Source organism: Anas acuta, chromosome 4, assembly GCF_963932015.1.
Source record: "Anas acuta chromosome 4, bAnaAcu1.1, whole genome shotgun sequence".
In the NCBI taxonomy this organism is placed as follows: Eukaryota; Metazoa; Chordata; class Aves; order Anseriformes; family Anatidae; genus Anas; species Anas acuta.
This window is the reverse complement of record NC_088982.1, coordinates 22730486-22748634: the sequence shown is the minus strand read 5'-3', so window position 1 is coordinate 22748634 and position 18149 is coordinate 22730486. Positions and strand designations below refer to the sequence as shown.

Sequence of the window (18149 nt, the reverse complement as noted above, 5' to 3'; positions counted from 1 at the left end):
TTAGTAGACAGATCAGGGAGGAAAATGTAATAATGACATCCTTTTAGTATAGTTAAAAAAAAAATATATATATATATATTTATATATATATAAATGCAATTTTGAATTAGAATCTGTTCTTACCTGAGGGCTGTGTCTACTGTGCCATGTGTAAGAAGTAAAAAACAAAAGGTTTTTTATTACAATTTAAAATATGTAAACTTTTTTCTTCCTATATTTTTTCCTATATCAAGAACTGTTTTCTACCTTATATCTCACTAACATGAAATAATATGGGGATACTCACACTGCAGATAGTTGGGAATTGATTGTATCATGTATGTGTATACAAAATATTTTATATTATTTAATAATGTAATATCATTTTTATGTATGAAATAAACAGTAAGAAAGAAAAACTACCTTCATCAAATAATTTAATGGTTCCCATACCAATGTGTGGGAGATACAGTTTCAGTTCCCTCCTTGGCCTGTAAAGATTCAAGTAAGAAGATCACATTACCTGAAACAAAGTGATCTACCTCTTCAGTGCTAGAGGAAAGAAAGGAACCCTTTGGGTGAAGTAGTTGGGACTTGCTGCTGAGTTCTCATTGAACCAGAGAGGGAGCACTGGTACCTAACAGGGGATTGGAGCACTCGTCAAAATTCTGGGTCCTGCCCCCAAATTATATTGGATTTTTCTTATACTGATTTTTATTTTTTATTGACATTTATGCTTTGAGCCAGAGTCCAGTTCATCTTTCTAACTACTAAGCTACTGTTTAAATTCTTCTTTGGTGTTAAAAATTTCTTCTGAGGCACTTGTCAGCCTTGCCAAGGGCTGAATATTTAAGTGTTCTGTTTGCAATCAGAGAAAACTGGTATTCCTTTGTGGGCTGAGCTCCAATTGCAAAAGGAAACCAAAGAAATCACTCAGTGCTGTGAATTGAATCCAGGTTTTATAAAAGCCAGGTACAGCATCTGGAAACACAGTATAGTTTTTTACTATGTGGGTTTCAGTGCAGGAGAGAGTAAACCAACTTTTTGTATCCTTGTTATAGTGCCATCCGTGGTTTCAGCAGGGGTGCATAACTTCTGGGGAAAGTTACTGTTAGTTAACAGCTGTTGATGATCAGCAGGAAGAAAGCTCAAACATTGTTGCTATTCCAAAGCAATATATCAAAAAAAATAATAATAAAGGTTAGTGATTTGGCCTGAGTTGAATTTTTCTCTTTCTGTTTTTAATGTAGAAGTTTGTACAGAGCCCTGTTTAAAAATCATAGTGTTCCAAAATTATCCTTGAGAGTTGAACAGTTCATTCAATATTGAGGCAGTGAGCTATTTTGTAGAATGGGCACACTTTAGCGAAGGAAATGATGGGAGGCTAGGGGGTCAAAAAATCCTGAACAATCAAACCCAGTTTTGTAAACCTATACATCTTCAAATACTCAAACTTATTTACACTTCAGTATTTAAATTGTGTATTTACAATATAGGTAGAAAGCATGATATTCAATAAATACTAAGAAAATAGTGCCCAAAACATGTATGACTCAGTGAATAACAGATAAACTAATTGGATGAAATATCAGACAACATATCAAGTATTGGTTAATTAGAACTGTAGTTTATTTTTTTTATTTATTCATGATTTTTTTTTCTTTTCTATTTTACCAAATTAGCACAAATAGGTTACTGGAATATGTGTACCTCTTCAGAGGTCTTATTACTATAGAAATTAACAGTATTTTTGCTTAGGTCCCGCTTCTTTAGTGTTGAGAATAGATGCACCTCAAGTTATATTCTAAGAACTAGATGTTGCCTTGAATGAATTAATATACAGAGTAGAAAGCAGTCATTAATATTCTATTTCATATGCTGTATTCGTAGTTCAGGTTCACAAGAAGTAGTAAACACTTAAACTCAAATATGCTGAATAAGGCTTTTAAGTTGTTCTGCAGATTTCTTTTTAAGATACACCTTGTGTAATTTTTTTAAGAAAAGTGTAAGTGGCAATTTCTGGATCCTCTAATATACCTAGTTCAAAGTTATGTGAAGATAGAATTCTTAAGTAGGTAACTTAACCATTGCTCTGCATCTGTGTTGTTACGTGTTGAACGTTTGTATGAGCATTAGCATTCCGCGAACTGCCGTGTTGCTTAAATGAATTTACTCTTGCCAGTTACACGTGAGAATAGCAACAGCAGAGATTTCCAACTCATTCTTATGTGAATGTGCCATCCTGCTATAGTTGTAGCTACTACCTGTCTATTGTGTTTCCTCTTATTTAGCCTAGTATCTAGGCATACATTCTGTACAATTTCATTACTGTGCGACTCTTGGACCTGCAGTAGGAGAGAATTGAGCTCAGCTGCTGAAGTACCTTGAAAGGATTGTCTGTTCTTCAATTTGATATCTTACTCTATCTTGGTAGTGTATTTTCTGAAGTATTTTAACAATGTTAAGTAATGTAACTTCTGATAGTGGTTTCTTTTGTTATCCTTGTAGTGTGCAATGGATGTAAGTTTTAACATGTATGACACTTGAAATTTTATAGTATAGTATTTCAAAATATATAACTTAAATATAACTTAAAATATAAAACTTAAACTACCATATGCTAGAATTCCTATAGGCTAAATAGTATCAACACAGAATTTGAATTCCTGGCCCACTGAAGTTCGTGGGACTGAGATATCATCATACATGTACTCCCGTCGTAATAGAGCTATATATATTTTGAGGCAAATTCTACAGAAAGAGGCATTTTTTTTTTTATTAAACCAACTGACTTTTTTTATTATTTCTTTATTCACAGATTGCAACAAAAGATGGTGCACTTTGGAAAGTGGCTTTCTGAGCTACTATGAAAATGATAAAACGACAACTCCTAATGGTATGCTTGACATCAGCGAAGTTATCTGTCTTGTAGTGCACAAGTCAGACTTCTTTTTAAATAGAGGGTAGGTTCCAAAATTAATAATTCAGTAAATAAACACAGGTATTTCAAAGATGCTGTTTTCCGTGCTTTTCACTTTGTTCTTGAATTTTGAACGTGCAATTTAGAGAGAAAAAACTAAAAGGAAGCTTGAAGTTATATTGACTTCAAGAAATAAGTGCTAAGTAGTATTTGTTTATTTTTTATAGTGATGTAATGAAAATGTTAGGGTAATTTAAAAGGGCAACATAAATTAGATATGTCTCTTTCTTATTAAAACTGTAATGCATATTCTCAGTGCTTAAAAGGTTACACGATGATAAATTGAACAATTAGTGCTCATTTTTCTTTCTGGGATTGACCTATGCCTCAAGCCAAAACTTTTGCTTTGTTTCTTTCTGATAATGCTGCAGTTCTCCACAATTCTTTCAGTTTTAGTCACAGATCTATCAGCCTTGTAAACCCATTTGTTGTTCTGTAGTTGAGGGCAGCAATTTAACTATTGAACGTGAAGTTCCTTTGAAGATAACTTTTTTGGTGGTCTTGTTTTTCTTTTACAACTCTTGCATATTCCATTCATACATTTAAAAACATCACACAGATTCAGAGTTGCGATCAATGATCATGATTGATCAAGGCAACATGTTTGTTGAAGCTAATGCTTTAATTTGTACTTAGGATCTGTCGTAAATGCCATAATACTTTTTAAATTTGTGTGTGTGTAAAATAACAAGATCTCTCTATCGTATGATACAGCAGTGTTTGGAACTATACTGCAGAAGTGTCTGCAACAAAAGCATTCTATTCAGAAAGTTTCTAGAAATGATAATGGGAAGGAAGGACCTTAGCTACTACAGAGATAGTGTGTGCATAGGGGAAAGATCATGAAAAATGATTATGCCTCAACATGCTATGCCTCAAAATTGCAATGGAAGTAGTCATCAGTACTCTGTTGTAGCATAGCTTTGTGGTATCTGGGGGGGAGTGGGGTGGAGGGGGGACATGCTACTTTATTTTTCCATAATGTGATCTAATGTATTTCTTGCTGTATGTGCAAATGGTTCCACTTCAGGGTAATGCCTAAATAAAAAAACTTGTTGGCAAAATACTTCATTTTTAGGGAATGACTAATCTCCTAATGTGCTTTATCTGAGACAGGGAAGCTTCTCCTGAAACTACTCAAAGTTATTTTGTTACCTGAGATATTTTGTATACGTTCTGTCCTTAAAATGACTATTTTACTAGTCAGAGTCAAGTACTTACATATCATTTACAAAGCATCATTGCAAATGGAAGAATTGATCTATGGTCAGTTCTCCAGATTCAGACAAACCTCAATCTCCAGTATTGAAAGGGAAAAGCGTACTCCATTTGTTTGGTTTTTAGGGGGAAAGGTCACAAAGGAAATCATGCTAAAAAATTTAGCACCATAACCGTAACTTACGTGTTAAAAACTGAGTCCAACGACTTTCCAAATTCCACCACAGTTTCAAATGGTTTTCTTTCTCTTCTTTTAACTATACTTACTATTTGGCAGTTAAAATGGAAAAGCAAGATCCAACCATTTTAAATAGTGATTGTATTTTTTTCTTTGCTTGTTTTTAATTTTTATTGAGAGTTACAGCAACTTCAAACAGTAGTCATAAACATGACAGAACCAAACTCTTCTTGGTGGTGGCAGGTGGTACAATGACTGGCAGCAGCTACATCCCAGGAGGTTCAGGCAGGGTGATAGGAAAAGCCTCTTCATTAGAAGGGTGGTGGTCAAGAGAAACAGGAAAGTCTCCATCCCTGAATTTTTTCAAGACTTGGCTAGATGAAACCATTGCTGGTCTGATTTATGGTTAGTGATAGTCCTGCTTGTAGCAAGAGATTAGACCAAATGGCACCTAGTAGACCCTTTCAACCAACATTTTGTATGATTCTGTGATAACTTATTTGCAACTTATATATTCAGTTAATACTTAATATTCAGTTTATTGATCTACTTATATTAAATGTGCACAATAATTTTGAATACATCATGACAATATACTTGCTGAGATCACGTGGAATTTAAAAAGCAAAAAAAAATTTCCTCTGGTTTTTAATGACTATATTTAAGCATTTTTGTTAATTTTAGAGCTACTGAAAAAGATTGTTATTCGGTAGCCTCTAAATATTTTTTTGACCTGAGAAGCACTCTAGATCATGTTGTGTTATAAAATATTCTGTTATTAGCTGAGTTGTACATGTAAGATCAGAGGAGAAATTGATTCCATTCCATATGTATGAACTAATGTAATAGGAACTAGGGAGAAATTGAACTTGTGTGTGTCTACTGTTATGAAGACTAAATACAGCTGCCTTTTTCCTTCTGCTTGCTTCAGGGACGTCTTTACCTTTGAAATCTATTTAATGTCAGAACGTGTTTTTCTGTTTGGAGCTGAAACTGCATATTCACAAAGAAAATGGACTTGGGCGATAGCTAAGGTAATACTGATAATTATCTTTTCCAGGCCAGGAGGGCCAGGAGCCTTTGCACAAAGAATAAAGTTTCATTGTTAGCTTAAAGTCCTCTGAGAAGCCATTCTTGATGAACAGTGGTCTGTCTTGTGTGTGGTGGTTTCTTGTGCAGCAGGAAGAAGTAACTTCTGTGATTTAATGTTTGAAACAAGATAATACAGTAAAATGGAAAAGGAACTGAAACATTTTAATGCTGACTTTAAGAATATCTTAAAGGTGCACTGGTGTGGTATGCACCATATGAATTTATTTCAGTTAAGTTGTTTGTGTTTGCCATTCTATTCTTTTGTTTGCTGAAACGCAACTCATAAAGCAGTACAGTATTTGATACAGTACCAAATATTAACAGTCACATTACTACTTAAATGTAGTTTAAAAAGCAAAAATATTTGAATTGTGGAGTGTGAATGGAAAAAATGTGCTGTATCTGTTTTTATAGTTTAAAGTTAATGTATATATAGTTTTATGAATGATAAACCCAACAGTCTTGTTTCTTTAATGCAGCTTTCATCATTCAAGCTTATAGTTTTGCAATGTCTATTTTTTTTGGGGGGGGGGGGTGGGGGGAGAGGGTTTTTTTCTACATCTGACTCACCCTGTTTTGCTTGGTAGCATTTTGTTCCCCCTGTGGCTGAATGCTTACTAGAGAGAGACTGTGACCTGATTGGCCAACTGTACTACAAGGATTGCCATAGCCTGGATCAGTGGAGAAAAGGCTGGTTTGCTATAGAGAAGTCAAGCCTTTACTTTTGTCTTGAAATGGAGAATGCTCAAGAAGATTCCATATATCTAAGGAGGCTGCAAGAACTAAGTAAGAATTTTGGTTAAAATTTAGAATTCAGGAAATGTTCTACTGTTAAAGACATTTCTCTTACATTTTAAAATCATGAACATTAGGGAGCTCACCAAACAATCCTTTGCATGAGTCAGGTGCAACTCTCATCTAAATATGGTGTTGGTGAAGTTTGGTCTTGGATTTTTATTTTTTATTTTTTCTCCTACTTAGTGGCATATGCTGGAGATGTTCATGGGTTCATAATGAATGAAGACAGTTTTTGTTCCAGTTGCAGCAGTATCTTTCTTACAGCAGTACAGAGTTGAATAATAACGTATGACCTTTTGGGATTGTCTCATATTTTTGACACTGCAGACTTGCTAACTGCAGAACATCTTCTTGAGATGATTGACAGGCCTAGTTTTAAAATACTTGAATACACTGGAAAAATATAATTCTCTTGGTGCACTATTTCAGACTAATAGACTTTTCCTTTTTTTTGGAGACTAAAAATATTCTTTGTTCAATATCATGACATAGAAAAGATTATATTTATACAAATGGTCTCCTATGACCATTTTTATATCAATATCTGCAATTGTTTTGAATCCTCTTTAAGTGTATCTGCCTTAGTTCCTTTTAGGGAAACAACAAGGGAACGTTGTTTCCTGTGTTCTGTGAGAAAGTAAAAATAAACTAGCATTTTATATTAAACTAACATAGACAAGGAAGCTAATTTAGGTTTTTCTTGATGATACTCTTCGTGAATACTGTCAAATTGTGGACTTTTGAAGGAACTTGCCTAAATACCATTTGACTTCTACTGTTTATTTACTGCCACCTTATTTTTGCTAACTACATTCGATTAACTACATGGTGATCTTTAATCAGGAATACTCTTTTAGCTGTCTTTTTCAACTAGCGAATGTTCTTTAAAATCTCGATTCAGAAGTAAAAGGCAGTAAAAGAATTATTTCTGTTATTACTTTTGGTCTTACCCTTAAAATCATACGAGCAACCAAATCTGCATGTATCTCAAATATAGAAACAGCACAAATACTTAGCTTTGGGTAGAAGATCCTTTTTGCTTATGTTTTTACTATTAGGCAATAGTAGTATAACAGTTATTATTCCTGGAAAAATTATATACTGATACTCTTTTCTCTGATTTTCTCTGATTTCTGTTTTCCCCAAAATAAAGCTTCTCTGCTGTTAAGAAGGCTGTCTTGTGTAACTGAAACATGCAAAATAATAAATTGTCAGTAGGAATAGTCATTTATCTTCTCGATATTTGACTTATTAAATGTAAATAAGGACAGGAGTGTGATAAAATTATGCGACATACACCAGAATGTCTGTTGAACTTCACTGATGTTTAGGACTTTTCTGTCTCAGGACTAATTGAGATAAAATGTGGATAAAATCTAAACATTGAAAGGATTTTTGAAGCCTTTACAAAGTTTTGACTTAATTTACCCTCTTTAGTATAGTGCATTGTGATATAGTTTCACAAGAACTGTTATGGAAAACTACCCAGATATATTGTCTCTATTATGTATAACTTAGGTGTTTTACAGGGCACAGAAGTGGTTTTTATTTATTTATTTTAGTAGAAATAGCATAAAATTATGTGGAAAAAGGGTGGCAGTGATCTCCACAATGTACTTGAATTTTCTGTAAGATACGTTACTGTAAATACTTGCAGCTAGTATGCAAATCAAAGGATTCAAAAATCCCTTTTACTTTTGAATTGTGTCCTATAAAACTCATCTTTAACAAGTTTTAATTTTAGTACAAGTATGTATTCACATTAAAAAGTACTTCTTTAACCCTTATCATTTTCTGCATTGCTTTTTCCTGTAAATTTGATGGTATTATCATCTTTTGTGGAATATTGCTCCTATTATCAAGCAGCATTCTATATTTGAAATATTTAAGAATTTGATGCTCCTTTTGTCACTGAAGATCATTTTGAAAATGTCTGTGTATACATTCGTATATCATCTGAATGTTTGTGTGCTTTGTTTTCAGCAATCAGTAGTGTGATGCAAAATGGAGAAAAAATAGATGTTCTTCTCCTTGTTGAAAAAGGAAGGTAAGTTTCCCATCTGAATAAAGCTTTGATCTACTTTTATATTGATGTCTTAAAATTCTTGAGGATCAGTCATGGAGCTTTTTCCCTTGCCGTTGCTAGAGAGAGTAAATTTAAAGACTTTTTAAATGAGGGAAAGGCTTTGTGTATTAATTAAGTTTTATGCCCATGTCAGGAAGTGCTAACAAATACTGCTTCATTAAATGCAGTTTTCCTACTGAGAAAATTATTCCCATTCAGATTAGTTTGCCAGTAATGGTGTCTTCAAAAGGACCTAACTTTTTTTACCATGTAAAAAGGGGTACTCTGGAGCATTTGTAAAGAAGGGGGTAACTCTTTGGAGAATTTATCACTACTTTTTTTTTTTGTGTGCTCTCATGCTTAAATCTGTGCAGGTCAGAATCAAGCAGTATGTGTGAGTCCCCTGGTTAGTCTTATTGTAATGCATGATCTCACTTAGCAGCATGTTAGTCAGAAAAAACATACTTGAGAAGTAAATATGATCTGTCTGCCTCCAAGTAGGTCTTAGTATTCTGCTGAGATAACTCTATCAAATATTGTGATATGGGATGCTGAAACTGGAAGTGAAGTGCAGTATTTCACTTTATATATGAAGTATCATACGAACCCATCATATACAGATACTAATTTAAAGCTGGAAGTTATTGAAAATAATTCTTATTTTGTACTAGATGTTCTTATTTCATAGATGTATTGCAAGCATTTGTGTAGGAAATGGTGCATTGTTTACACAGTCTTTTGAACAGTTGATAATAGGTTATTAAAGGAAGATTGCTTACCTCTCTGTTGAGGAAACATGAAAATCAGATGCCTTTGACATCTATTCAGAATGAGAGAAACTTGATGGAGAAACTCATTGTAAATTGTGTGTTCTGAATTTTAATTCCTTCTAAGATACTGTTTAAGTTTCAGAATTCAGTAAATAAATCAGAAACAAACACTTTTTCCTAGTTGATGCATCTTTTCTCTCTAAGAAGTGCTTTGAAAGATTCTGCATTGAGCTACACAAGCCAACTAGGGAACCTGAGGTGTCCTACTCTCAAGGTTCAGTCCAACAGATGAATACAAACCATGTACCTGATATTAGTGCTGAGCAAAACTTCAAGCTCCAGGAGAGGTTTTATTATTTCTTTCATTGTAATATTTCTGTCAAGTGAGGATAGGTTTTCCCTGAACTCTTCTAATGGAAATTGAAGATATTTGAAAATAATTTCAACAAGGGCGCTGACTGATTTATGGTGACTATGAATATGTTGAATTTTTCTTCACTGAAATCTTCCCTAAAAATATAAATGTGTAACGTTATCTTAACCATTAAAAGCCATGTGGTATATGAGCATTAATATACTAATTCTTATTTAGGATATTGTTCCAAAATATCCATGTGTTCATCACAGTTGCATGATATTGCATCCTCTAGTGATGAGAAATTTAATGGATGTGGGTGGGATGTGACTAAGTATCAAATCACCTTTATCTTCAGATTCATTTTTTAATATAAAAAGAAAATCAGCAATCCTTGTACCACTTCAAACCCTAGGTAAATTAGTTAATATCTCTGAGAAGTCAATGTCATCTAAATAATATATCATAGTTCCAAGGTTTTTCTGGTTTTGTCTGTTATTTTATATCAGTGATCCTCTAATGCCAAGTTTGGCATAGATAGTTTCTTTTAAGTGATAAATCTATATACTGAGCTATTGACAATTCTCACATTGATTTGTTAGTCTCTTAAACCTAGGATAAATGACAAAATCTCAAAAATCATTATGTCAAGAATGAATATAAAAACAAAATAAGTTGTTTTTCCAGAATTAAGAAGAGTTAGAAAATGGAGGGGAAAAAATACACAACTTCTCTTGCTTACAGAAGTAAAAGTTGATGTCTTAACATATATTGCTGCATTTTATTAGAAGAAATTATGAAAGTCCTTTGAGAATTTTCATACTGAAGCTCATACTGTTCTTCTGTTGCTTTTGTTACTGATTTCACTGTCTAACTTCCCATTTATTACAAATCCTCATGCATTTTTTTCCCAAGGATCAGTCATTGGGTTGATTAATTAGAGATCATGCATTGTGTATCATTCACCTTTTTATTTGACCATTTTCTGTTGGTTACTGTAGGCAAATGAATAACTTGTAACAGACTTCTCATTTAGGAGTGATTGCATACCAAAATAACTGGTTACAGAACCATATAATTTCAAAGTCTTACTGCTGAAATAACTGTAGTATCATAAATCTAATAAATAAAACTTAAATAAAATAAAATACTTAGCAGTACAGTTATGCTTTTGTTAAAATCATGGGGTACATATGTTGATTTGCTCCATAACTACTTGTAGGCAGATTTTACTATTGATTTGGTACTGCAAGGTGTAGATGATGTCAGTTGCTCTTCCCCTATCCACCAGTGCTGTAACTCCACCACAGCAGAAGGCCACCCGATTTGTCAGGTTCACTATCTGCCGTTAGTGAAGTCATGTTGGCTGTCACCAATCACCTCCTTATTTTCCATGTGCCATAGTATAGTTTACAGGAGGCTCTGCTCCATGATCTTTCTAGGCGCTAGGTGAGACTGACTTGATCTTACACTGAAAATAACTGTATACAGTCATTTTAAAATATATATTTAGTATATGTAACTTACTGCTAATTCTCCAGTGCCATACCTCAAGGAAAAACAGTTGTGCAGACAGATGCTTTATATTTTTTCCTGTGATCTCTTAAGCTCACTTAGGTGTGAGTGTTTTCAGATCATAATCTGATCCATGCAATGGTGTTTGTTTTTTTTTCCTGTTACAATTCTCTTGTAGTTAGCTTTCTTACTGTACATAATGAATCTTCCCTTCAAACTGGCATAATTTATGTTGATGGTTCCATAATTAGATTGTTTTCTTGTTAACCCTTTGACTATAGCAATAAGAATAAAATGCAATTATGAGCACAAAATTCTAGAACCCAGAAATAATCTAAACATAAGACTCAGATGAGTTAAATGACTTGTGCTTTTAGTATTATGTCCTAGATATAAGGCCCTTAATATCCTTTAAAGAAATATTTGCTGGCAATTGCTATATATCTCTAATTATTATTGAAACTGCCATGGTTTAGTTGCAATTTGATTATTCTTACATAATTTGATTGCAGTGCATACCATTTTAGTACATGTAGATTTGCTTGAAATATGCAAATGATTCAGGTGTACTTCAAAGTTGCCTGAGGGCCCTGGGCTGTGCTATCTGTTTCTCAGCCTTTCTCCCTGCAATTCTACGTGGAATCACGTAATATCACTGCTTTCCCAATGCAGAGCTCTGCAACAAAGAATACTGACATAGCTAACACCAGTGGACTTTGCAGGATATGCCAATTAAGATGGGCCTGAAGATCAGCCAGCAACCTTTGCACTGTTGTGGATGAAGTGTGCTCATGTATTTTTTTTTTTTTTTTTCTATCTTGTTACCAGTGCAGGAAGAAGTGATGGAAGTCCATGATAAAGTTGAAAAGATAACAGTAGCTGCTTTGATGTTGAGAGTAGCTGGTCTTTGACTCCTGCAACCATTTGTGCCAATTTAGTTCCCTCAATTCACTGAGATTTGTGAAATCTGTATTGCTGGGATTTCTTGTTTGTTTGCTTGCATAATTGAATTATCAATTTCTCAAGTGTGGATTGGTATGTGCTTCACAATTAAGAGGGCAAACAAACACTGCCATTATTCATATGTAACCATCATTGCTAATGTTTTTATGAAGTGTATGCTTTTTTTCTTTTAACTGGAGGAAGTAGTACATGCATAAAGTCTTTGGTTGATATTTCAGGAATGCATTCTAGGTTAGAATTTCCGAGCAAAGTAGTTGTTAGTCTGCATGGGTTGTAGTAGATCTTTGTAAGTAATCTTTTTAAGATCTGTGCAGTAAAAATTATTTTAAACATGATTACTTCTGTAAGCTTGGAAGTATTCTTATATTAACCTGATCAATCATGGTACGTGGGACATCAGTGCACTTCAGCCTGTGTTTATATGCTTAGTCTTATATTAAATATAAGACTTAACCTTATATTAAATATAACTGTATATTAATAACTGTATATTAGTAATTGCAGTTTGCTCAGTGAGAAATGTATGTATTCATTTTCACTACTTCCACAGAATTTTTTTTGTGGACAGATATAATGGCATTGGCATGAACAGCAGAAGCAAACTCTACAAAGCTGTCTTACTTTATGAAGTTTTGTAGAAGACTTCCACTGTGCTTTGAGGGGATTTTCATTTTTCTACTAGTAACTACTTGCCCTTTCCTTTTTATGCCACCTTCCAGTTTCATGGGGATCAATAAATGCCCTCTAAGTGTTGTTAAGTTTGGCTGAAAGTGTTAAAATTCAAAGGAATACTTAAACTACTTGTTTGTACATTGTTACATGTTCTTGTGATTTAAATGTATCCCAGGTATATTTTCTTTCTGCCGAAAAGGCTGCAGTTTGATGTGAGGTTTCTAAGCAGTTTGACAATACTTTGAATACTTTGAATTCTGAACTGGGTCTGGCATCAATTTTATTTCCCATTCTCCCTTCTTCTCTTTCATGGTGTTGTAAATGCTGAATTGCTCCCTGACTTACCTGACTCTCATGATTGACTGCTCTGGAAATTTTTTTTTTACTTGGCAGCAATAGTTAACTCTTGGACAATAAGTATTTGCCTTCTTTGAACAACCCGCATTCTACAATACCAGAAAGATCTTTCACGTTTATTTTCTTTTTTTTTTTAAAGAGCAACTTCTCTTTCATAAATATGCTGGTGCTATAGGACCACTATTTAAAAGGATGCCCCCTTTTCTTTGATAATTACTAAGAAACTTCATCCTCTGTGAGTTTAACTTGACACCTTTTCAAATTTTAGAAAACAATGATGGCATCATCTCTGGGTAATTCTTATAGTAGTGTGTGTTGTGTTTTTTGCTTGTTTGTTTTTTTTTTTTTTTTCAGATTTATTAAGTAGATGGGAAGATCTGTAGAATACAGGATGTTCTTTTTGACATAGTTTAGGTAATTTGTATATCATTACAGTTAATTGACAAGCACATGATTGAGACTTTAATATTGTCATGAAAAAAAAAAGCTAGATATGCTAAGAATAGCTTTGAAGTTTACCACACTACTTATTCATGGTTATATGGCTTGAATTTTCTCTTTTACTTAGAAATGATAGTATTTTCACTACTTCCTGTACATATCGTAAGTCTTTAGATTAAAAAATAAAATAAAATTATTCGGGCTTCCATTTCTTCTTTTGCATAATGCTGTAATGTGAATACAGCTGTCTGTAGGGGAAAAATACAGTAATACACATAATGTGTGCATGCCTTGTGTTGGGAAGCAACATAAGTCTTTTCTAATTCAGTCTTAATCTTTGATCTGTGAGTAATTGAACTGAAGAAATACATTAATTGACAGACTGTTTCCACTCAAAGTGTTACATTTTTTCTTTTGTATGGCTATGACAATACCGCAGTATGTCAGGATGATGTTTTCTGGAAGCCATTGCTTGAGAATCACTCTCGGATCCATTCCAACAGGTCTTTAGAAAATGTTTGGAAGTTAAGCGTACTCATTTTGTTGTACAAGTTTGAGGGCTTTACTCAGACTATGGATTTCTCTTAATGGAAAACAGAGGCTGAAAGTTTTTACTAGCTAGGCATATGTAATTAATATGACTTTCCAAGTCATGAAGTAGAAACTTTTTAAAAAGGGACTTCAGGAAGTTGAAGTGTTTCAGTGTGCCTTACTGTGCTGCTGAATGGTGTATCCTGAGACACTTCAGATCTTGGGTCTGTTTTTGTTGCACTGACTGCATCCTTGTTTTCTGTCAAGATAAGAATGCTAAAATGGAAATGGTTGAAAAAGCAAAATAAAGACACAAATCAAAAACGGGGGGAAAAAAAAAAGCAATTCTTTCACCACTATATAAAGTTCTTTTTCCCCAGATAATTAAAAAGAACATTTGTTTACATTTTGAGGAAAGTGGTTTCACTGAAATTTGGGAGAACATTCTAACTTTTCCTAATTAGAAAAAAAATGTCCATGAGGAAAATGTTTCCCACACATTTCTTTACTGGTCCACTGGTAAGATTGCTTAGATTGTAAGATTGTAACGCTTAAAACAGTTGATTATATGCATACATATGGGTGAGCATGCACTCTTAAACTGTTCGGTTTTGTAGCTGTTTCCTAGAAGCTATTCTGACAAGGTTAAACAGGAGGTTATTGTAGCAGGTTTAAATAATCAGAACAGGACCATACTTTGAGATAGCAAGTAATTAAGGCATCGTGTTAATTTATTCTGCCTCAACTTAGTTTTTCCATATGTGTTCCTGAGTTCCTTAAATCTCTGATTTCCCAAGGATTTCGATACAGGTGAAGGAAGGAAATTCAGTATGTCTCAGCTACTCTATAGAAAAGGAGGGTGGGAAACAGAAAAGAAAGTAAGTCGTGTCTAGTTTTGAAAGTTGTCTGTAAATCTTTTATTTCATTCTTAACTGTGACTTGGACATATGAATGCAGGTTGCAGGAGGAAGACTGAAGAGTAATTAAAATGTTGTTCAGGTCTTTTCAAAGGTTTGTGACAGGTCTCTATATGGATCCTCAATGATTTATTGTGACACTGCTAGTACAAATGTAGTTGGAGAAAAAGGTGCTGTAACAATAGGCAACCATCACAATTCTGTGTGGTGGAAGGTGCCTTGTTATCTTATTCCGATATTTCTCTAGACAACTTCTGTGCTGTTGTAGAATATCATCAGATTTTTCTTTCTTTCCTGCATTCAAAATATTTTTAAACTTTTCAGAACACTGTACATTCATGGCCATACGAAGCTGGATTTCATGGTCTGGTATACTGCAATTGAAAAAGCAGCGGGTACAGATGGTAATGCGTTACAAGATCAGCAGCTCAGCAAAAATGATGTTCCTATTATAGTGAACAGCTGTATAGCATTTGTTACACAGTATGGTAAGTATAGTAGTTTTTATTCAACCTAATATCATTTGTATAATACCTATACAACAGCACCTTCAGATTTTTTTTGAATAAGTTTACGTATTACCCAAAGTAAAACCAGATCTCCGGTTAGTCCCAGCGTTCCTTGATGTGATGGTGAAGTACAGTGCCATGCATCTGAGAATAAGCAGTCTGTGGAAGTACAGCTTGAGAAATCTCACAGACACGTTTGTATTTTTAAAATTGATGCCGTTATCTGATGTATCTCAGCTTTTGGCTCCCATGCCTCAGTGCAGAGCACCTTAGCCCTAAAAATAAGCTTTTATGAAGCAGGAACAGAAATGGCCTGATCATAAAATGTGAAAAACTGATAGTAACTGTGAAATCACGTTCAGTATTAAGGCTGCTGGTTTTTTTAGAATAGGAGCCTAAGGAGTTGTTTTTTGCTTAAGTAAATATTGCCAGCATAATTTTCCATAGCATTAGATCATATGTAGATAGTGTGTGTGTTGTTTTTACTGCTGCAGTTTAATAAGTTATCTTGTGAAATACTAAATACATACCAACCTTGTAAAACCTGTCTTCAGGATAAATGTGTCTGTAACCTCTGTCAGTATGAGAAGGCCTAGTTTATATTTCATTGATTGAAATCTAACTAAATAACTTTGAAACGTGGCAACACAGCATTATGGTAAATAATGGGTTGCAGCTCTCGTCAAAAAACATTAAAAAGTATTTGCTACATTATTTTTTAACTAATAGCACTAGGAATAATTCTAACTATAGTTTATGCTGTTTCATGCACAGAAATGTTGTTAAAGCAGGGTAATGGTGACCCCCAATCAGAAACATTGCTAGTGTATGTTATAGATTAAAATTTAATTTCCTGATTTTATTTTTTTTTTTGAAACATGGGAAGTCTACATCTATAGATTATTTTATTTTATTTTATTTTTTTTTCCCCAGGATCAGGGTTACTGAGTGTTATAGGTTTCATTTGAAAGTTGAAGGAGTTGTATGTATGCATTATTTGTAGATGTGTGATTTTCATCATAATCAAAGCTTTGTCTTCCATTGTGGCCTGCAGGTGACTGACACTATCAGGTGCCACAGCTGTTCCTGACAGTAGGAACACAAGGGTAGTATCAAACAATAGTGCTTGTGGACATCACAGGAAGGGTGAATTGCAAGAATGTAAGACATGATTTCATAGGTTTTGACAGAATGCTGCTATATATTTGACAAATGCATAAGGAAAAAAGAATTTCGCTATAAAATGATACTTTTTTTCAAGTGTGGAGAAGACAGGAGAAACTTCTCCAAAGAGAAACAAAGCCAAATAATGGGAATGTACATCTATATCAAATTTCCACATGCTATATTCAATAACTTGACTGTGTTTTAGGCTATATTTTTATTTAATTACTTATTTTTTAAAGTTGGATGTGGTGTTTTCAGTCATTAAATACAAGAATACTGGTTGACTGGTATTTTCCTTAACCTGAGGAAAATCGGAAAACAGGAACAGTATCTTGAGCCTTTTAATAGAGACGTGCGTCAGGTTGGATGAATACAATACTGAGTCCAAAGCAAAGCTAAACTGTAGGGGAATAAAATAGTAGGAGTACTAGTAATGAACGGATTCATGTTGCTTGTGTAGATGACATCAGAACTTCTCTCATTAATCGTGCCTTTTCAAACCATTGATTTAGGAAGTCACTAAGAGATCTAGGGATTTGAACAGCCTGTAAAGCATTCCTGAAACTGTGATCCCAGGCTTGCTTAAGTTTATGATGTGTGTATTTACAAAGATGTCTGGTTGGTTATAAGCAGACTTGGCAGTGTTTTCTCTAACAAAATATGTATGTGGAAAGGGTCAGAAAGATACTAGTAGGAGATGTGATCTGTTTGACTGCCAGACATGCTTTTCATGTAATAAGGTTTGAATTTTTAGAAGAGCACTCAACTTTATAGATACTTATTTTTCTGTCCTGTATTTCTGTAACCTAGGTTTAGGGAGCAAGCAGATCTACCTCAAGAATGGCAATTCTTCTAATGTGGCTGAACTTCTGGAAAGTTTCAAAAAAGATGCAAGGAGTGTTAAACTAAGAGCTGGGAAACATCAGCTCGAAGATGTGACTGATGTATTGAAAAGTTTTCTTTCTCAAATAGATGATGCTCTTCTCACTAAAGAACTTTATCCATTCTGGATTTCTGCATTAGGTAATATTTGCAATAACACTCAATACAAGAAAGGTTGGTTGTAAATACTCATTACAAAATCTGGGGGTTTTACTAATTACTTGTCTGTATTTTTTGACAATCTGCGGAACAGTTGTAGCAGATAAAAATGTTTACAGTTTGGCTGAAGTTTGGCTCCTGTTATCCAATAAATCAAAACATGGCTCATTTGGTTGTTTTTGGAGAGTGCTAGCGATCAACTGCAAGAGATGAGGAGTTTGTCAGTTTTTCTTTTTCAGAAATCTGAGAGAAATAAGGGACTCAAAAGAACATGTTTAAAATAAATTAAAAAGCATTACATAAACTTTGCAATTGCCCCAGTTGTGATTATTCTCTGTAGTCTCTGTGCTCAATGCAACACAGAGGGCAGACTTAACTTAAAGGTAGAGAGCTGTGGCTATGTCTCAAATGCAAATTCCCAAGACTGGAGTTTCTATCATTGTCTACTACTGTTTCACTTATGTAGCTTTGTACAACTTTATTACTGCTCCCTCTCCTCTGCTGTCCTCTTACTAGTCTTACATATTTATATCTGTAAACTACTTTGGAACTTGAGACATTTCTTCAATAAAAATAAAAAAGATGAAAAGTTATTTTTGTT

General features: G+C 33.9%; 1 protein-coding gene across 5 annotated transcripts in view; it reads left to right on the top strand.

Annotated features, from left to right (window-relative positions):
* Window positions 1–18149, top strand: part of ARAP2 (ArfGAP with RhoGAP domain, ankyrin repeat and PH domain 2) — a 127746-nt gene that overhangs the window by 65466 nt on the left and 44131 nt on the right. For all 5 annotated transcript variants that reach the window (XR_011095894.1, XM_068680085.1, XM_068680087.1 and 2 more), the window contains exons 16-21: window positions 2798–2942; window positions 5287–5389; window positions 6035–6233; window positions 8229–8292; window positions 15156–15319; window positions 17318–17530. Coding sequence is in view for 4 of the 5 variants with exons in the window: in XM_068680085.1 (XP_068536186.1) it covers window positions 2798–2942; window positions 5287–5389; window positions 6035–6233; window positions 8229–8292; window positions 15156–15319; window positions 17318–17530 (888 nt within the window). In the remaining variant the exon portion in view is untranslated. The remainder of the gene's footprint in view (window positions 1–2797; window positions 2943–5286; window positions 5390–6034; window positions 6234–8228; window positions 8293–15155; window positions 15320–17317; window positions 17531–18149) is intronic.